The sequence below is a fragment of the Nelusetta ayraudi genome, unplaced genomic scaffold (genome assembly GCF_046127955.1).
Source record: "Nelusetta ayraudi isolate G7.1 ecotype Tasmania unplaced genomic scaffold, CSIRO-AGI_Nayr_v1 ptg000026l, whole genome shotgun sequence".
Taxonomy (NCBI): Eukaryota; Metazoa; Chordata; class Actinopteri; order Tetraodontiformes; family Monacanthidae; genus Nelusetta; species Nelusetta ayraudi.
The window spans coordinates 913,634-934,271 of NW_027466076.1; the positions used below are offsets into that span (position 1 = coordinate 913,634).

Consider the following 20,638-nt stretch of genomic DNA (forward strand, 5'->3'; position numbering starts at 1 on the left):
GGAGAAAGATGACAAGTCTGATTTTAAAATAAACGCCTGTTAAGACACTGAGTTGTGACCAGTTTTCTGACTAGCCAATAAATACAAGACAAATGCAAAATGTTTGTCCTTAGACAAGGGATTTATTCAGCAACTCTTTGACGTGATTTAGTTTTTTCTTTTTGAAATGATGCACAATACAACACAGATAAGCTGATCATCTGACTCATAAGCACTTCAGCAGGAAGAAGTTGCAGAAAGCTCCTGGAGGACAGTCGCACATCTTCCCAATACGAGAGCCTTTCCTGACGGCGCAGTGCTCACCAAGGTCACACTGCACAATGACACATGCACAACACAGCAGATTTTAGCCGTTAGGGTAGTTAACATACAGAAAACTGCAATTCCTTCAAATGCAAACTTACAACTGGTCAAATAAAAATTAGAATAGCAATGTTCTGGACACTGCAGTGATGTTTTGATTTGTAGCTCGCAGTGTGTTTGTGTGTGAGAGAGAGAGAGAGAGAGAGAGAGAGACTGTTCCTGTGACTCACAGATGGAACCTGTCCATATTTCTTTTCCCAGGGGTTGATCCTCTTGGTCTGCAGTCTCTCCAACACTTCGTGCAAAGCGCCAAGCTGCAAGGGACAAAAAAAAGCCAAACTCCATAATACAAGAAATACATGAATGGTAGTCGTCATGGGACCAATGCAGTAGTACTTGACTTTCTACAGGACAATTTTCATCATCAATATAAGAAGTCAAAATGCATCACTGCATGCTGGTGAGAGATGGGATATTATTTCCTAAATAAAATCCCAAAATTATTTTACAAGATTTTATGAAGTTGCTGTGATGAAGCCTGTCCACCCTCTCATCCAGACGCACCAGTCTGTTGGAGCTGGAATAGTTCTGCACGTCTCGCTCGTCCCTCTCTGCTTCCGTCCGCCCCGCCGGCCACAGCGCTGCCAGCAGCGCCGCGCACACCATCGCCCGAGCCCACATGTCACCGGGAGATGAGAAAGGAGGAGCGTTCCGAAAAGTTCCGAAAGTGGCCAAAGAGTGCTCCCGTCCGCCGCAGCAGCTTGTGTGACACGCGATGCCGACCCGCTCTGCTGTTTTGACTCGGCAGCGCAGCCTCCTCCGTGACGTCACGGGTGTGACGCATGCCATTCCTCGTGTGTTTGAGGTGCCATTAACATAAACAACAACAACTCTCTGCTTTATCAGAATTCATTTTCAGTGAGTACGGTTTTTGTCGATGCGGCCGGTAATGTTCAAAAACGAACTGAATGAATGTGTGGATTTGAATTGAGGTTGTTTTTGTTCGCCTCATCAGACTTTAGTCGTGCCAATAGTTCTTTCTTTAATTTCTTTCCGGTAAAAGCATTACATTTCACTGCATAATGAACACATTGCCAGTGATTTTTTTCTACAGAAAGAATCAGTGTAAAAAACATAATATTGATTTTTTTTTAAAAAAAATATAAGAAGTCAAAATGCATCACTGCATGCTGGTGAGAGATGGGATATTATTTCCTAAATAAAATCCCAAAATTATTTTACAAGATTGTATGAAGTTGCTGTGATGAAGCCTGTCCACCCTCTCATCCAGACGCACCAGTCTGTTGGAGCTGGAATAGTTCTGCACGTCTCGCTCGTCCCTCTCGGCTTCCGTCCGCCCCGCCGGCCACACATATTTGGATGCATGTCTTTAGCTCCCATATGCCAAGAGTTACATGTTTTAATAGCTAATGGTGAAACACAAACAAACACAAAAATACATCAGACATATGCTTGCTTACAAACGGTCTTTTGAGGGAGACATTTTTCAGGAGCTGAACTGACGACAACAACCAGATTGCTTATGGATGAAACCATTAGTCTTGTTAAGTGTTTCACCTGCCTGAAAACCAATCAAATATTTTGGAGAAATTATGGCCTTTATGAGTCCGAAGCAGCCCAAGCAGCATCTTCCAATTTCCTTCTCCACATTAAACCTGAGAGAATCAGACGGACGGGGATGGAATAATTCTCAGAGTCTGTCTAACACACCATATTACTGTGCAGGGATGAAAGTATTAATGTCCCACGATCGTGGTATAAATCAACTTAAACCCCTATGACACACACCGAGGAGTGGCTTCATGCACGTCTCCGATGGTAAACACTCCGTCTCTGTGCAGGCTCAGCGCTCAGGTAACTGCAGGTCATTCAGTTCAAGTTCAGGCATAAAAAAAAAAGCCATTTGTCAGGTGAATCTTTAGACTGTGGTTATTTGATTAGCTTACATTTTGGACTTTGGCACATATTCAATATCAGCACAGCAGGAGTCCAACCGTCCAGATATTGATGAGTCACTGATTTAAATGTACACTCCACACAAACACCTCCTTGTCCTAAAGCTTCTGTAGAACCTTTTCAGAGGATTTTGACTGTGTTGGCCCTTGAAAGAGTCAATTTCTTATCTGTAGCTATCAGATGTAAAATTATTGCAAAGATGCACTGCAAAGCCAACTGCACTGCACTGGTCAATTTTGTCACTGTTTAAATTGATGTACAAAAAAAACATTTTGTCATTTTTCATGTGCGGGTTTGGCCTGATTCTCATGCTCACCAATTGAAGTGATTGCACTTGTAGTTTCATGCCTGCTTCTTCTTTATGTAAGGCATCCACCAGCAAAACCAACTGCCGTTTTCGCAACAAATTATAATATACTTACTTTTACTCACATAACAAAAAAGGACTGTTTTTTTTAATGAAATGTGGTACACTTCATGTTGCACAGCACTGTCATCCTTATGCTTATGTGCAGGTTAGCGCACTAATGATCAACGCTGCTCTCATGTACTACTGAGCCTGTCAGCTACTTGAGTGGCTGCTGACGATTAGACGATTAGTCATGCTTTGCGTGTTTATGTAACAATTTTGCATTAGAAAGGGTAACAGGATGTGATGGGTAATGAGGAGTGGGGGCCTCCACACGCTGACAGGAGAGGTTTCAGATCTGCCCTCTTGTTCTGCACCAGGGTGTGATTTTGTGTGTGTATCTGTCTCTTTTACATGAGTCCTGAGATATTAAGCCAGCAGCACCTGCTGTGATTTCTATGTAGTGTAGACCACTGGGCCCAGAATGCTGAGCAAGGATGTAGACGGTGACTCACAAACTTAATATGCACGGGTGTCTCTGTATTATGCTACGTCGCATATTCAATCCATTCATCTTACTCAGATTTTGATGTTGTAAATTACCTCTTTGCGCAGAGGCCTGCAGGAAGGATGCGGAAAACCAAATGAGGCAAACGTGTTCGTTTTTGTCATTTGTGTCAGAGACGTAATTTGTTTTGTTTGTTTGTTTTTGCTTTTTGAAGCGTATACAAACTGACAAGCACACGCTCTAGTTGCATACGATGAGGAGGATTTATGTTTCTGAATCCTCCTAACTGTGCCTGTGCATGTGTGAGAGAGAGGGAGAGATTTTTTTGGGGAGGTTGCAGAAGCTTAGCTGCCTGACAGAAGCAGACACAAAGCTGCTGATTCAGGCTCACCAGTGGATAAACGCCATAAAAACGACTCGGGACTGAGGAAGAAGTTTGATCCAGTCAAACTTGTGAGCTAACTCCCTGATTCAACCTCTCCTACCCCCTCCTCCGGGAAACTGTTATGTAATGTCCTCACAGAATCAAGCTCAAGTTTCCCTGACGAGCCGCAACTTTGTTAGAACCAAAGAAGAAGCCCAGTCATTGGAGGGATCAGAGCTCCCAAGAGAGCTGCGGCACCCTGGAAGAAGGTGATGATGTGTTGAGACGTTTGATGCTGATAATCCTGACGAGCTCTTCGTTTCTTTGAAGTACTGAAAACTGCCTCGTTATAAATCCAGTGCCTCCTCTGATTCTGTGCAGGATCACTAATAACTGTTTTTTTCTCTCCTACCAAAGGATCAGAGCTCTTGCTTGTCTCCTCATGAATCATACATTGTTTCTTCTTCGGCAAGTTTTTTTTGAAGACCATTTTAAATGACATTTCTTTGTTGATTGAAGAATTGTTTAAATAATCTTTTAATAAAAATTTTTAACTATGCAGATAAAAAAAAGACAACTATCACCTAGAAGTGCCGTCCCTTTCACAATCATGTCTGTTTAGAAATCTTAAATTTTGAAGTTTTTGTTGGCCAACATGAACAGTTATTATTTTTTCCCCTCAATTGGCCCACTACTAAGCGTTGTTCCTTGACTTAGTGTCAATGATTGTATTCAACAGTTGTTGTTTTTTTTGGCAGTGGTCTGAGTGATTTTCTACCAGAATCAGATTTCCATTCAAAACCCACACCCATAATAACGCCCTTATTTCCCAAGACTAAACAAAGGCATCAGACATACCGAACAAAAAGAAACACGGCAAACAATTATCTCTGTCATGCTTGATAAATGACTCGTCTTTTGCCCACAACTGTGATAAAGATGTAACAACAAATGTTTAGTCACTTTGTGTTAGGGCCCCTGGGGTCAATGGGGTTAGTTGTTGCCTTTGAGCCAGGCCATAACAGACCCACTCCTTAGCAATAATTTCAGATATACAGTTGTGTGTATCTGTATATTATAAATCTGTAGACTGTCGGAAATCAGATTCTGGCAAACAAACAAGCATTCACTTGTGGGCATGACAGTTGTACCTGACCATCTCAGACAGCCATTTCTTCAACCATCACCATAGTTGGCAACCATACAAGTTGGATGGATGTAAAAAAAAAAAAAAAGAAAGAAATTTTATGTTAAAAATGTATCAAAAGAAATGGGACTGTCCTGAATTAACATGTACAGTCGTCACCTATTGGTTGATTAGAGTCTCCCCGAATCACTTGAACTCGCTGGGTGTGGCAGGGGCGGCGCCATTTCGCTGACCTTGCTAGCTTCCTAGTTAGCCAAATGATGAGGCAGGCGCTCCAGAGATTGGGCTAGGTAGACAACCCCAGATTTATCACGAATCCTAATCCACACATTCTAATGCGTATCTAATTCTAATTCTAATTCTAATGCTGTGTTGTACTAGAAGAGACCCAGAGCTGCCGTTAGCTCACAGCCGCTAACTGACGCTAATCGGCTGTCAGTCAACCTGACCTGTGTCACTTTTCAGTCGTCGTCGTCACGAGTAAACGCCGTAATTGTTCTATCCCCCCAGTGCTTGAAAAACATCCACAATGTCGACAACATTGATTTTGAAAGTAAGTAAGCAAGCTGTTTTGTCGCATAGTTAGACCATTAGCTGTTCAGCGAGCTAGCTAGCTAACATAAATTAGTGGAACACGTGAAGTTTCGCCGTAAAATGTTATTGTCAGGCAGTTTTCTTTCTGTTTTGTCAAGATTATGTCTATTTAAAATACCAGCCAACATTTGTTCGAATATGGTAGTTATCTGGATTTAATATGATTTACAGGCTCTCTCAGGAAGCGTCACACCATTATAATCACTCTAATACGATTAAATACGATATTAGTTGCGCTTCCGGGACATCCAACGTTTCACAATGCATTTTTGCTTCACCGCGTCTATTTCAGCCCTGATGTTAAATTATTAACACAAAAAACTTAGTAGTAAAGTGTTACGTTCCCTGGTCATGACGCAGTAACTTCACTCACATTGTTACTCTGTACATGTTAGACACACCCCCTTTCAACTGGAACTTGTTGGTGGAACTCCAACTCAAAACAGAAAAGAATTGAAAACCTATGACTCCTGCAGGCTGAGAGTCCATCCTGCATCTGGGGTCGTGCTTCTTGCGGTCCTGATGACGATGGAGAGACGAGCAGACAGTACAGTATTCTGACAACCCAGATGAACCTCTTCTACCATGACTTCACACGTGACCAGAGCAAACTGAAGCCGGCGAAGCTGGAACAGGGGGAGGTGAGACGGCGAACACACACGCTGCTCCTGCATGGGCAACGTTCTTCAGCCAGTTGGGATGGATTTGATGTGTGTGTTGTCGCATTTGCCCTACAGGTGTATGCGGTGTATTGTGCAGACAAGAGTTCTTGGTGCCGAGCTCAGGTAGAGACCGTCAGCATGGACTCGGAGTCCTACAGAGCTCACTGCTTCCTGGTGGACCATGGGGAGCGGGTCTTTGTCTACTCAGACAAGTAAGTACTCCATTTTTCTGTTTGCTGTTGGCTTTGTTGTTTTCTGCAAAAGTGGGATCACACCGCTCTTGTCTTGTTGCCACACACTTGCAGGGACTAAATCACCATCACCATTTTTAAATTGTGATGGTTTTTAAATTAACCATAAATAAAAAAATAAAAAAAGGCCTTAAGTTTGTTCCACCCTCAGTTATTCATCTTTATCTTGAAAGCATCCGAGTGATCCAAAAGAACTTCCTCCAGCTGCCTTTCTGGGTGAGAAAGTTCCACCTGGCCCGAATCAAACCAACAACCCTACGAGTGCCTCTGTGTGAGGAGCCGGCCAAGCTCATGTAAGGCGGCAGCACCATGTACACACTCATTCTGTCCGCATGAGGCTTTTTAATATTATGTCTTAGATTGGAAATAGCATAAAGCTTTGAAGCACATTGTTGACCTATTGTGAACTTCTCCTTATTTTCCTCCTCCTCCTTCTCCTCTTCCACCTCTTTGTTCTTCTCCTCTTCTCCTGCTCTTCCTCCTCCTCCTGCTCCTCCATGTCCCCCCTTGTACCTACTCCTCTTCCTCCTCCCGGTTGCTTTCCTCCTCCTTTTGCTCTTTGCTGTTCCTCCTCCTCCAACTTCTCCTCCTCATCTCATTCCTGTCCTTCCCAGTCCATCCATCAAGTGGGACAGCTCTGCATGCCTTTATCTGCACAACCTGCTGCAAGGTGAGGCATCATGTCGTGCACACACCAACATACACTCGTTCTCTCTCTCACACACTGTTTCTCTCTCTGTCTCTCTTTTCTCTTCTCTTTTATCACTTAGTGTCGACTCAGATGGAGGCTGTAGAGCACGAGTCCGGCCCAGAATCCACTTCCATCATGCTGTATGTTACTGTCGGGAGCATCAAGGTGAGGAAACACTCAGAGATAGACTGGTTGGAATAGGTCAGGCTGGGAAATTCAAAATAAAAAACAACTGGAGGATGATAAACAGTCTCTGGGTTGTTTTTTTCAGATTTGTGTCAACGATGATCTCGTGGCGAAGAAGTTTGCCCATTACCACAGCCAGTCAGTTGACGGGAAGTGGCTGGATGAGGCGGAGCAAACGCCCATCATGTTGTCCCACAGCGTCCTCATGCAGACAGCCGGCAAGACCGTCAAGAAGAAAAAGATAGACAAAATAAATTGGCCACCTGGTCAGCACGCACCACACACATACACACACACAAACACACACACACACACACACATTCTCTCTTTTTTGGGCCAGATCCACAAAGAATGAAGCACAGCGGTAAATTGTGGCCATAATATCTGCCACCTTTGCATCGTATCCACAAAGGTTTTTGCGCTAATGACATGATATGAAATGAGGCAGTCAGAATTGCAAATTGCGCTCTACTAACCTGACCAAGTGCTAGATCGTCAGACATTATAACATGCACACTTCAATCACCAGAAGTTGAATTTCTCACGTAATATTTTATTTATTTTGTTGTCAAAGAACATGCACATTGGCCTTCTTCAGAACTCACGCCAAGAAAGAGACAGTCGCACACGTCTCTCCAAACATCCCCGCAGCCCTGCGCACAGTACACACACCTGTCTGGGGTTAAGCTGTGGACAAGATGCACTGTTTTTGGTGCCATTTACACGGATTTTCTGGCGCAAAAGCTGGGCCATCGCTTTGTTGATCTGGCCCTTAGTATTGTTATCAGTGGGTAAACAGTCCTCTTCTAACCCTCTGTAATATCACAAGATTTGACCGTGGTTGGAGCAGCGGATTTGCTGACACGCTCCATCTCATCTCAGGTTGGCAGTCGCCATAATCTTGATTATATTTGCAAAATACAGCCTTTGACCTTTGACCTCCCTGCTTCTCCAGAGCTCCAACCCTGAGCTGGAGGGCTCGGAGGAAGGCCAGACGTCTCCAGACCGCCAATCAGAGAAGAGCCTGGCTTCTTCTTCCAGCCGGAGGTAAGAGACTGTGACACTCAGCACTTCCCATATGGAACAATGAGACAATGTGATTCCCCCCAATACATTCATTTATTTATTATTGAAACAATAAAGCGCATTCTCTTTTATTGTATTCTTCTCTATTCTATGATTTCACCCTCCACGTTCTGATGTTCAGTGACTGTGTGGAGAAGACGGACTCCTTCCTGGCCGCCTCTCTTTCGAAACACTCAGCCCTGCAAAGGTGAGAGTCCAAACAATCTCAGACTCCCTCCAGTGATTTTCTTTTACGTCTTTGTCAACCTGAGGGGATCCCATGTGCTGCAGGCTCCCAAAAAGTCAGAGCTACCACAGCAGTTACCAACAGGGGGCGCTGTCTGTAAGTACATGAGGAGAATGGCATCGATCTGCTCTTCTTTTATATTCAGAATACAGAATTTACAGTGTTCAGTGACTAAGACTACTGCTACTACTGCTGCTGCTGCTACTACTAGTACTAATGATTATATTAGATATTATTTTTTCCTACAGGTAATTCCAAATGATGAACACTGCCAACCTGAGGAAATGACTTCAGCTTTTAGCACCAGGAAACAGCTGGAAGGGTAAGAAGCCAAACACTTGAAACAAACAGCCTGTTTTCTCAGATGTGGTTTGGAGACGTTGAAATTCAAAAATAATAAATTCATTATTGAAACGTTTAACGATGAACTGTCAACATTACTCAGGCTCGTCTCTGCACCCAGTGCTGAAGCTGCAAACAGGCAGGTGGAGATGACACCCAGGAACGAGGAGGAACTGCTGTGTTCGCGGTGAGCTGCTTCACCAGAGGTGAGTGACTCTGGGTTTGCTTTGAACGGAGCTCTGACGGTGTTTTTTTCTGCACAGCCTGTTGGAGTGGCTCAACCCGAAAGCTCTGCACTGGGAAGACAACGCCGAGGAGGAAGAAGCGGCGGCGGCAGCGAGTCCAGAGGGCGAGAAGGTGAGAGCCAACGCCAAGATACTGACCTGCCAAGTTCCCATAAATACAACAAATCGTGTGAGCCTACAAGTAGTAGAATGGTAGAATGGGACACTCCTCGTATTGTGTGTGTAATTCACAAACTGTCAAACAAAAACACTTCATTAAATTTCTAGGAGTTTAAGTAGAAGCCTAAGTTTGCTACTCTCTCTCTCTCTCTCGCTCTCTCGCTTTCTCGCTCTCCAGGTCAGTCCCAGTGGGTTGCTGGTGCACTCAGCCCTCCCTGTGGAGCCCTGCAGCTACCTGGCCGACGCCCCCCTGCTGGACACTCTGCTCACTGTAAGTGCCAGTTTGTCGACCGCCCACTCTCTCTCTCTCTCTCTCTCTCTCTCTCTCTGTCTCTCTCCCCCTCCCACATGTTCACGCCTGCCGGTTTTCCCTTTGTGACAGGTGTGTCGGCGGAAGGGCTACGACGGCCCCTCCCCCTCCGACCGCTCCAGCTGGCCCTCCATCGCCCGAGGGTGCAACACGGTGGTCGTCTCGCGCGACGCCGAGCGGCCGCTCAGCTTCCTGCTGCCGCTGCTCACCCACCTCCTGCTGAGCTCCGTCCATGCCCCCCACACCTCCAAGACCGGGGTGAGTGCAGTCGGCGGCGACCTGCTGCTGCTTCTCCTCTTCCTCCTCCTCCATACCTTCCTCTTCCTCTTCCTCCTCCTGCTTCTCTTCCTCTCCCTCCTACTTCATGCCCTCCTCTTCCTGCACCTCCTCCCCCTTCTCCTCCTCCTACATACCTACCTCCTCCTCCTCCTGCTCTTCTTCCTCCTCCTCCATACCTTCCTCCTACTTCATACCTTCCTCTTCCTCATCCTGCTCTTCCTCCTCTACTTCCTCCTCATCCGCCTCCTGCTCTTCCTGCTGTGCTGGTGTGCAGCCCCTCGCAGTGCTGCTGTGCCCCGGCTGGGAGAGGGTGCAGCTGGTGTACGAGCTGCTGGAGGAGATCAAGGCGGCTGCGACCCTTCACCCCGCCACCGTGCTGCTGGGCGTCGGCAAGGACGAGGCCAAGAACTTCAAGATCCCCAAGAACTGTGAGTCGGAGCCCGTGTTTGCTTCTGGGAAACCTGAATATTGAATCGTGGTGAGAGAATTTGGATCGACCCATCTGAGGTTTTTTTTTTCAGTTTAAAGAGACTTGATCAATTCAGCAACAGCTGACTTTCAACACCTAATAAAAAGACCTAAAAATAAACTTTTACATTCAGAAGCTAAACAAAAAGGAGTTCCCGCACACATGGCCACCTTGCAGAATTTATTGCATTGTTTCGGTACTGGACCTTTTTCAAGCCACAGAGGAAGCCGTCTTAAATTCCCACACAGTATAGAGAACTTGAATATTTAAGATCAACAATATCAAAATACAATCAGTGGAAGCGGCATCAAAATACATATACATAATACAAAGTGCGAAGAATATGTTTAGTAAATACTAAGCTGTCATGACTGGATACATTAAGTTCTAATTGAAGGTACTGGCTAATGAATCACAGTCAGAAAAACGTACGTAGCCAAAATATGGGAACATAAGGAAATAGAAGAAAAGAAGAAGAAGTAGAAGAAGAAACTTCAACTTCAACAGGAGGCTGCTGCATTTTTGTCATGCACCTGTGTTTAGACATTTAGTCATCAGTAATAAATCTCTCTGCTGCTCTCAAAAGCAGGAAAAGTTCAAGGGGAAGACGGCAAAAATGAGCTGCACTGATCCCCAGTGGCCAGATAGCTCATTTTTAATTCACTTAAAGTATTTCAAATAATTCAACAAGAGTACAGGCACTTCAGCCTTCAGAGGTGTTTTACATGTACAGTGAGCTGCATCTCCCACTGCAGCTGTCCAGCTGTGCTGAACGCAGCTGCTCTCACCCTCTCCAGGCCTGCTGCTGGTGACCACGCCCTTCGCTCTGGCGCGTCTGCTCTCCTGCTGCTGCTTCCTGTTCGTCCGCCTCTACCACCTGGTCCTGGACGAGGCCGACAGACTCTTCACTCTGGCGCCGGAGCAGGTGACGGCAGCGGCAGCGATTTTTGGGTCCATTTGAAAATATTCTGCAGCCTGTTGTCAAGTTCTCAAGCATTTTCCTGACAAAGCCACTGTTGCTGCTGCCAGATGGCCACCATCCTGCAGCACTTCCAGAAGGTGATCTCCAGCCCGGGGAGGAGCCGCTGCCCTCAGCAGCTTGTCGCCGTGGCCAAGCGGTGGAACAGTCACATGGACCAGCTGGTCGCCGTTCACATGCCGTACCCCTGCATCGTCGTCGCCGTTCCAGAGGAAAGCGCGCTGTACGGAAATGTGCAGCAGGTAATGTGGAATTCATTTTTTTTTTAATAAATTGTATTTATTTTGCTGTTTGTTTTGGTTTGCAGGAAATTTTGAAACTAAGGAAAAAAAAACGGGATTAGCTTTTCGCTAGGAGCCCAAACAGTTGAAACACTTCACAAGATTGAAAACGCTCAAGGATTCCACGTGTGTGATATTCCTCGGCTGGACTGAAGGGGGTGCTTTCCTCCGCAGGTCGTCCTCATGGCTCTGGAGAGCAGCAAGGTCTCGGTGCTGCTGGGAACCTTGGATTTAAAACCCGACGTTGGCCAGAAGACTGTGATCATTACCGGTTCTGCCCAGGAGGTGGAGCATGTGTTCCAGGTAGCTCGGCCTCGACTCGAGGGTTCACCAAAAACTCAAACGCACTTCGAGTTCAGAGTGATTTCTTCACATTCTTCACACTTCATTCGCCATCTTCTTCTCTGCTCCTCCAGGCTGTCAGAAGCAAGTCGGCGTTCTGCCTGATGGCGCACGAGGGCTCAACTCACGAGTTTGACCACGTCATGCAGCAGTGGAGGAGAGACGTGGGCCCCGGCACTCACGTCTTTCTGGGTAAAAAACGCTGAGACACAAGAGGCTGTGTGTTTTTTGGAGAGCACCGTCGTCTTGATCTCGATTTTTTTCTTCTTCCCTCTGGCGCCTTCCAGTGACCTCCAGCGAGTGTCTGAAGTCTCTGGGAATCAGAGACGCCACCTGTGTCGTCCACTACAGCTTCCCCGCCTCCCTCAGGGTGTTTGGCAGACGCCTCCTCTGCATGGCCGACAACTTCAGAGACCTCTCCAGACGGGTAGGAGCTCGGCTGCCCTGCTGCAGCTCAGTTGGAGCTGCAGCATTTTTAAAATGTATTTTAAAAAACAGTTAAGGATATGAATCTTTGGGTTATCCCACAATTCGATTCGATTCTGTCTAGTAATGATAATAATAATGAAAATAATTATGAGGCAAATTACAGCATCAAATCCTAACAGTTTGTTTAACACCTGATTTTTACATTTAAAATCTGCTGATCGGCTGATTCCAATGATTTCAACAAAACATTTACTGCTGCTAAACTGAAGACAAAAGGTTTAGCATTTATTCATGGTCAGGATGTACAAGAAATAATGTTGTGTTCATAAAATTGCACGGAATAAAACCTGAAGCGAGCTCCCACTTTTATTTGAAAAATTCTGAATTACAACCAAAAGTTACAAAAATGAAATTTTACCCAAATAACACAAATGAGTGCTTTGAATTTTCAAAGTTGATGAACTGATACAGAGTCCTTGAAAATAACAATTGAGATTCTTACAGGAATCACCCCCCCCCCCCCCCCCCAGCTCTGCCTGTAGTGTTGTATGGATGCTGCAGGTGCTGATATGCGTTTCCTCCCCTGCAGGCTTCCCCTCAGGCCGAGGCAGACGGCGCTCCGCCTCCCTGCAGGTCGCTGCTGCTCATCTCTGAGAAGAACGCGCGGCACGGTGTCGAGATCCTGCGCTTCTTGACGCGAGCTCACGTATGGCTGCCCCCCGAGCTGCTCTCCTTCGTCCAGGGCGTGCTGGTGGCCCGAGAGGAGCAGAAGCTGTACCAGCCGTTCTGCGGCTACCTGAAGAGCTTCGGAGTTTGCAGGTCTTTGCTGAGATCTTTCACTGTAGATCCTACTGTTTCCTAGGAAATTATTTTCTAATTTAGCGTGGCTGTTCCGTCGGTCGGGACACAGTGATGAAAGGTTGAATGCGGGTTAGAGAGCACTGGTGCAAATGTAGTGAACAATCATTTAACCTCCTACAAACTGCACAATAACCAATAAACACAAATAATAACTCCACACCATCACATAGTGATCAGTCAAGGTCATCAGTTATCCAACGACAGACCGCAGTAACTGTGAAAGGTAAAAGGCCCCACCTACTAACACGACACAGGTGGTCAATCCCAATCAAGCCCAAGTTACCTAATTTACTATATCAGCGGCAGACCAACGGCAGTTGGCAAACAGTGCAAATCAATGACAAATAGAGAATGGTAGGACTCACTGTTTCAGTGACGCACATAGGACAACGGTGCTGCACAACACGTGCACAACGGCGCCTCATCATGGATGAGGCGCCGCTTAATAGCATTAGCGCAGTCATGCAGAAAATTCAGGCCAATGAAGACACTCCAGCCTTTATTGCGACAGTTTTGTTGTCTTTGCAGAGACGACGCTGTGTGTCCCAACCGCCACGTCTTCCTTCCCCACCTCGACCAGTCGGAGCTTCCTGCTTCAGGACCCGTAGAGGTGAGCGCCCTCACGTCACATCTCCGGCAGCATCTGCGTCTCCGCAGCCCAGAGCTGCATGACAGCCCCCCCCCACCTCCTCCATCCGCTGTGTCCCTCAGGTGTTGCCTCTCCACGTCAAGACGGCCTCGGTGTTCTGCGGCCGCATCGTCCGGCAGGATGACGCGGCCTTCCGGGAGATGGTGGCCGAGATGACGGCCTTCTACAGCGACAACAAGCCGGTGGCCAAGGAGCTTGTGGAGGGCCGTCTGTACGCCGTGTTGCTGGAGGAGGAAGTGCACAGGTGAGAAGCTGCTGACGACACCTGGGGCCGAGTGCCAGCATTTAGGAGTTAATCAAAGAGTTAATTTTTTTAATCGCATTTTATCGCAGTTGTGCTATGTTTCGACACTGCTCCCTGCTAACGTTAGCTGCATTTACATCGTGCAGTTCACTCGGCGGTAACGCTTTCAGCGACCACCTGCTAAACACGCTAAACATCCAGGTGCAGTTAACGTCCCTGGGAGTTGCCACAGACCTGTGGATGAAAGTACATCCAAGAAGAAACTAGAGCAATTGCTAAATGGGCGGCAATTGAATGGACTAATGTAAACCAAAGAAGTATAACAGTGAAAGGTTTAAACCTGTGGAGTGATTTAAAAATAGAAATGAAACAATGTAAAACATACATACATACGCAGTGGTTCAAACAATTAAGACACTCTGGGAAGAATCACTCTACAATCACTAACTGTGTTGTGTGAAGGTCTTTCAGCTGCCGACTCCATCAGTTTTTAAACTTTGTCCTCCTCCAGGGTGAAGGTCTTGTCGGTCTCAGACAGAGAGGAGAAGCTCTTCCGCACCGTCCGCGTCCGCTTCATCGACGTGGGAAACGAGAGGGAGGTCAAATCCTACCAGCTGCTGGTGCTGCCAGAGCAGTTCCACTCTCTGCCTGGCCAGGCGGTAGAGATCGTCGTCTGCAGGGTGAAACCGGCCGACGGCGAGACCGAGTGGCACCCCAAGGTCCCCCACCCCAGCAGAGCCCAGAGGCCCCTCGTAGCGGCCGTTGGACCTTTTATCACGTCAAACATGTGAAAATTAGGGACGTGAACGCACTTAAAAAGCTTTGTCTGTAGCGTTTCCATTAGAGTGTTTCGCAAAATAAAAGCGATATTTCTAAAATTTCGACTTCAGTTTGCAGGTGTTTCCGTTGAATGGTGTGAAGTGCAGGAAACCGTAATTCTCGTAATATCCTTAAGTAGCATGGAGGTACAAAACATTTTGCTATAAATCTCCATTTCAATGTTGTTTGCTGTCAAGAATGATTATTTTATTTTTCTCTTTGATTACTTTCATATTCCATCCCAACATAACGCGCCATTTCACTTGAAGTGAACTGGTCACGTGACCCTGTACGTCGCGTCCGGTGACGTGTAAATGCGAAAAAAGTGTTTCCATGACACTTTTGCGATATACCTCTATATCGATACGTCTGGAAAAACTACCACATGAGAGCGTCAAAAACCTTTTAGTGATATTCGAGAGCGTTTCGATGACCAGTTTTTTATTGCAATATTTGGGTTTTGCGTAATTCAGGGGTAATGGAAACGCAGCTAGTGGCGGTAGAAGAAGGAAATCCCCTCCAGTTGGTGGCGCTCTCCCTGTGGGTATCTCACAGGCTGAAATGGGATCTTTGGGCAGAACATTCCTCTGTTACACGATCAAAAACATGACCTGATCCTCCTGCAAGGCAAAAAATAGCAAGGTAGCCAGCATCCCACACTGAGATCGAGAGCTGAATGTCGTCCGACTCAAGTGAAAAAGTCAACTTGCAGGTGCTGGAAAGCCTTTAATTGTTCATTTGAAATGTCACTGACATTTTTATTCAGGTTTCACATGTCTGACTTGATAAAAATGTGATATTTATTGTTTATAGATATATATGTATGTGCACATGGGTTTCAGTTGTTGTGGTTTTTTTAACTTTAGGTGACCCGAGCCATCCGCCAGAAGATGTGCTGTGAGCCGCACCAGGCCGAGGTTGCGTTCAGCCTTGGAAAAACACTGTTTGTTCATAGTATGGTAGGTTCTCAGCCTGCCCTCTGCCTGTGGACGGCACGCCTGGAGTGAATTGTTTTTTCTTGTTTTTTTTTTCCTGTCTGGATTGTTTGAAACTATTTCCCCCTCCAGGTTCGAAGGTCTCAGGTTCCCGGCACTAAAACGGCCATCAACGAGTACAACGTGCAGTCCCTGATCCTGCACACGGGCTTGGCCACCGTCAACCCCGAGCACCTGGACCTGCTGATGGTGCTCTGCCAAAAGGCCGGCCATGTATCCAGGTAGGGGAACCATTTGTGTATTGAGGGAGCAATGGCTGCAGAATTGTGTGGGAACTGTGCAGCACTCAGCGCGATGCAGCAGCACAACGAGCAGTTTGCCGCCCTGCAGGTCCGACGATGAGTGCGCCTCGGCCCTGGAGCTCAGGATCAGGGCCGAGGAGGAGGTTCTGACCGGAGCCCTCAGAGCTGCCGAGGTGTCTCTGCCTGGGGAACCGCCTGGACCAAGGTCCTCTGTGGTCCTGGTGCCAGCCATGCCACAGCTGGAACTGAAAGCAGCAGTGAACCCCCCCGGGCCTCCTGGCTGTGGTGAGGGACCCCCGACTTCTCTCCAACCTCCTGGTCTGGAGTCACTTGAGCAGAACACCAGGTTTGTTTTTACACTGACTGGGAGGATGGAACAGACACTAGATGCGTTTCCATTGCAGTTTTTTTTTTTTGCAAAGTGCTATGTAAATGCATACATATATATATTGTATAGTTTTGGGTTTACATTGTTGTTTGTTCTTTTCCTGTCTGCTATGTGTCCTCTTGGGCACTAGATGGCGCAGTCGATCCTGTGTTCCCTTTGTTGACTTGTTTGCAGGTGCTGAAGGATGATTGGCTGGTGCCACTATTTAAGGAGGAGGACCTCAACACCTCGCCCTCTTTTTTTTTCTTCCCCCAGCTCCCAACCAGAGGCCATGTGCAGCAGCAGCAGCAGCAGCAGCAGCAAACCCAGCATTATTTGTTAGGCCACTCAGTCTTCAGTTCTTTTCGAGTACACTTAGCCCGTAGGGGAGGGAAGCCATTTTTGTTGTGACCTTTTTCTCCTGTGTTTCAGTTAAGGAGGTTAGTTTTGACTGTCATTTATTTGATTGTTGTTTTCTTCATAGGCAAGATCTCTAACAGAGCCATTTTGTTTGTTGTTTTGGCCATGCCCTCCCTGACGCCAATGCTATGATGGTGATATTCAATAATATCCATCCTGTGGACGAAGCACATGGTCTAATTTGAGAGCTGGGAGAAGGGGGGGAGCCATTATGTTATGTCCTAGTTCCCCCTAAGCCGGGGCATAACATAAATTAAAAGCGATATGTCCTAAAATTTCGACAAAGTACAATTGCGATTTGCAGGTGTTTATTGAATGGTGTGAAGCGCATAAGCCAGAAAATCTCCTCCTGCAAGATTTACGAGAATTAAGTTTGCTTTTGTTTGTTTAAGTTTGTTTGCTGTCAAGAGTGGTTGTTTCATTTTTCTCTTTGATTACTAAAAAAAAAATATTCCATCTCCATTTTCACGTGAAGTGAACTGGTCATGTGACCACCGTACGTCACGTCCAGTGACACGGAAATGCAAAAAAATTGTTCTCACGATACTTTTGTGATATACCTCTATATCGATACGTCTGAAAAACCACCTGATGAGAGCGTCAAAACCTTTTAGTCATATTTGAGAGGTTTTTCAAAATTTAGGTGTTTCCATTACCAGTTTTTTATTGCAATGTTGACGTTTAGCGCAATTCTGTGGGTAAAGGAAACCCAGCTACTGTGTGATGTTTAAATAAAAAAAGGTTTAGCCACATCAGAAATTTCTTCAAATTTTTTTTCTATCAGTGTTTTGGACTTTTTGGTCTCATAACTCCACAGCAACATGTGGGACGACTCAGTTTTGTCTCAGAGAATTTTAGTGGAAGCCTTTTTTTATCCTTAATTTGTGCAGAGATGATGATGGAGAAGTTGCTGCCTGTTGCAGCCCTGCAGATGTCAGCCCCTGTGTGGAAGGTAAAGATTCTGCCCGGCAACAGGTCCAGACACAAACACTTGGCCCTGCTGTGACTCAGCTTTGTGAAACTTTGTTGCTGCTTTTAAACAGCAAGAGACTCTAACATGAAAGAGCCGCAAAATCCTTGTGAACACGCTAATTTTTGGTCCAGTAAATTAACTTTTTATTTTTGGTCGTCCAATGTGATCATGAATTCTCATGTTTTCCTAAAACCAGATGGGTCCAATCACCAGGATGCTGCTGACATACACACAGCCACCACTCAAGGGTAGCAGATCATCTCTGATTAACTTTAGCAGACTGGCGAAGGCGATGACTGAGGAATCATCCCAAATGTTTTCTCTTCCAGTTTCCACCCTCAGATCCGCTGGTACCAGACACGTGATGCCGTGATCGTCACAGTCAAGCTGATGAATCCAACCTGCCAGAGCTGCGAGTTCCATCCGGACCGAGTTGTCTACAGGTGAGCCTGCATCACAGGTTCAAAGCATGCGAGACTTGGGTCAGGACAGGCTGGAGTTCCGAACTGCAAACAGAACAGAACAGGCATGGAGAAAGAAATCTGACTAAAAGACCATAATTGAAAACTCTACAATCGAAAGATTTGCTATGAATCCCATTTAAGGTCATAGTCGTTGTGAGCCGTTTCAAAGGCTTTTATTTTTGTGGGAAAAATGCTTTTTGGGCCCATGAGATTTTTTGCTGCAGAACCTCGAGTGGCCACTTGGAAAATCAGCGTGCCATCGTATTGCCAGTCCGGCATGCACTTCATCCATGGTCTGGAGTGTGGAGCTGGTGAACATATGCCGGGGCTGATTGCAGGGTCGGGCCTACAGGTGTGCTGATTGGCTGAGTGGGAGCAGGTGTGGTGCCGGCAGAAGCAGTGGAGAACTTCTTAATCCAGGCTGAGAGAGCGGGGCTGTTGTCTGTCACTTTCTGTGGCTGCGTTGCCTTTTTTTGTTAGCTTATAAACCATAAGGTTGTAGGTCAAACATCCATCGATCCGTTGTGTGCTTCCATGCCACCAAACATGTACACATGGCGAAAATTTCTCCAGAATTGATCTTAGATATTGCAAAACTGAATAAGAAATGAATGGGGAAAAAAAACACGAAACTGAATAGATAAAAAATAAATAAATGGATGGATGGATGGAGGCACATTTAATGCATTGTAGGCATTACATTAATATCTTCGTAACCACAGTTTTGATGATTGCACTGACTACCACTAGAGGGCGACAGTGCTTTAGTTTGGTATGAGAAGCTCTTCTCAATTGTGCCTTGTCAGAAACGTTATGCTTTCACAAGCACCCACATGGTACACCAGGGGTGGGCAAACTATGGCCCGGGTGCCACATGCGGCCCGTTAAGCTTTTAATCTGGTTGGCTGAACTTGATGAAACTGTGTTCTTAGTAATAAAGTCATAAAATAGCTGTTTTTCATCCATTTTTGTGAGTAATTTCAAGGGCTGCACCAATACCGATACCAGTATAAGGTATCGGTACTGATACAGGGGTGGAGTACTCAGTTTGGACTCGTGCTGATACATGTTTTCTACATATCCCATGATATATATATATTTTTTTCTCCTATGAGGTGGGTCACCAAAACACTCCACCCATCAGCTCCTGCTCCGGCCGCCCTTTCAAATGTTTGATCGCATTGTGGCCCACCAGTCAAAAGGTTTTCCCAACCCTGATCTAGGCAGAGTAAATTCCAGGTGTTGTTTTGTTTTTTGTTTTTTTTGGACTACGGAAAACAACAGCTTCACTCCAGGCTTTTGGGAATCTGACTCTCTGTCTCTCTGACGTTCAGCGGCCGAGTGGGCGATCGGACCTACAGAGCTGAGCTGGACCTGCAGGGCAGCGTCGCCACCGAGCTCTGCCGCTGTGAGGTGAAGTCCAACGAGCCTGTGCTCACACTGGTCAAACAGGAGCCTGGACGCTGGGAGAGGCTTGTCAGGATCAAGGTACCCCTGCAGTTAGAACAGCCTTTATTGTACTGTCTGTTCCAGATCATGACCAGTAAAAATTAAAACGATGCCTTTCAGAATATTTTCGTCAGTTACGACATGGATCGTTTCGAAGACGACGAGGACGGGACCCTGGATGGTAAGAGGTCAAACGTCTGGAAACAAACAGTGGGTGGATGTGGAGGTGACAGCAGTGCTCCTGTGCTTGTGCTTGGCAGGACGCAAGTTTGAGGGGAATATAGGAGAGGGTCACTGGTACGAGGACTCGGAGGGCGACAGCGAGAGTGACTGAAGAGGGACGTGAAGCCACTGCTGGTTCATACTTCCTGGTTGTGTCTAAGCTTTTGTTTCTTTGGGAATTTTTATTGTTCAATTATTAGTAAGCCAAAACCTCATGTACTTCACGTTATTTAGAAGGCCGCCTTAAATTTTGTGCTATTTTACTTTAAGTTTTACAAGTTTGACCATTTAAGACCATTGTTATTACATGATAAATGTTGTCGGAGTTAAAGTTGTGGCTTTTTTTTTTTCATTTTATTTTTTAAATATAATTCTCTGTTCAATAAAGTTGAGCTTGTTGGCACAGCCAGAATCTGACTTGACTTGACTGTCTTCCTGGTGGCCAAATATGTTGTTGGTGTGAGGATGGTTATTGGCATTAAAGATCAAGCCTTAAATTGGTTTATATCTTATTTACCTGTCTTATTTCAATTTGTATATGTTCATAATCACTAATCAGAAGGTAAGGGGGTTAGTCATGCAGTCCCTTAGGGGTCTGATCTTGGACTGCTCCTCTTTAAAATTTACATGTTGCCTCTTGGTGATATCATTAGAAGGCATAACATCAGCTTCCGCTGTTAACTGGACGATACACAGTTATATTTGTCATTCAAAGTCGGTGAAGCACATCAGTTAGTTAAACAAGAAACCTGCT

At 45.9% G+C, this 20,638-nt stretch overlaps 2 protein-coding genes and 1 long non-coding RNA gene across 7 annotated transcripts; 2 read left to right on the plus strand and 1 right to left on the minus strand.

Annotated features, from left to right (window-relative positions):
- Window positions 1–174: 174 nt before the first annotated feature.
- On the minus strand, window positions 175–1,050 carry cart2 (cocaine- and amphetamine-regulated transcript 2). The gene is made up of 3 exons (XM_076028684.1): window positions 868–1,050; window positions 534–617; window positions 175–313 (listed from the first exon to the last, which is right to left on the minus strand). Exons 1-3 carry the CDS (start codon window positions 982–984, stop codon window positions 206–208), a joined length of 309 nt encoding a protein of 102 aa, XP_075884799.1. The 5' UTR covers window positions 985–1,050; the 3' UTR covers window positions 175–205.
- LOC142889974 (uncharacterized) lies at window positions 511–1,390 on the plus strand. Its single transcript, XR_012927032.1, has 2 exons — window positions 511–763; window positions 862–1,390. It is a non-coding gene; the product is annotated as an uncharacterized LOC142889974 (long non-coding RNA).
- A 1,909-nt stretch (window positions 1,391–3,299) lies between these two features.
- On the plus strand, window positions 3,300–20,296 carry tdrd12 (tudor domain containing 12). 5 transcript variants are annotated; one of them, XM_076028687.1, is made up of 37 exons: window positions 3,300–3,590; window positions 3,661–3,770; window positions 5,159–5,201; window positions 5,719–5,883; window positions 5,980–6,116; window positions 6,329–6,448; window positions 6,770–6,825; window positions 6,926–7,011; window positions 7,118–7,298; window positions 7,862–7,914; window positions 7,988–8,079; window positions 8,240–8,305; window positions 8,389–8,440; window positions 8,593–8,666; window positions 8,790–8,873; window positions 8,950–9,043; window positions 9,269–9,361; window positions 9,473–9,658; window positions 9,954–10,107; window positions 10,946–11,073; window positions 11,178–11,369; window positions 11,583–11,711; window positions 11,825–11,942; window positions 12,038–12,177; window positions 12,769–12,998; window positions 13,569–13,650; window positions 13,752–13,933; window positions 14,445–14,652; window positions 15,619–15,711; window positions 15,820–15,968; window positions 16,078–16,335; window positions 17,667–17,728; window positions 17,946–17,997; window positions 18,079–18,192; window positions 19,548–19,701; window positions 19,783–19,843; window positions 19,923–20,296. In XM_076028687.1, the coding sequence occupies exons 3-37, from the start codon at window positions 5,178–5,180 to the stop codon at window positions 19,994–19,996; spliced, it is 4,143 nt and encodes a 1,380-aa protein (XP_075884802.1). In that variant the 5' UTR covers window positions 3,300–3,590; window positions 3,661–3,770; window positions 5,159–5,177; the 3' UTR covers window positions 19,997–20,296. The 5 variants fall into 5 exon arrangements, with proteins under 5 accessions (XP_075884802.1, XP_075884803.1, XP_075884801.1 ...); XM_076028688.1 differs by having other exon boundaries at window positions 3,300–3,770; XM_076028686.1 differs by lacking the exons at window positions 3,300–3,590; window positions 3,661–3,770 and adding an exon at window positions 4,827–4,938.
- Window positions 20,297–20,638: the final 342 nt, after the last annotated feature.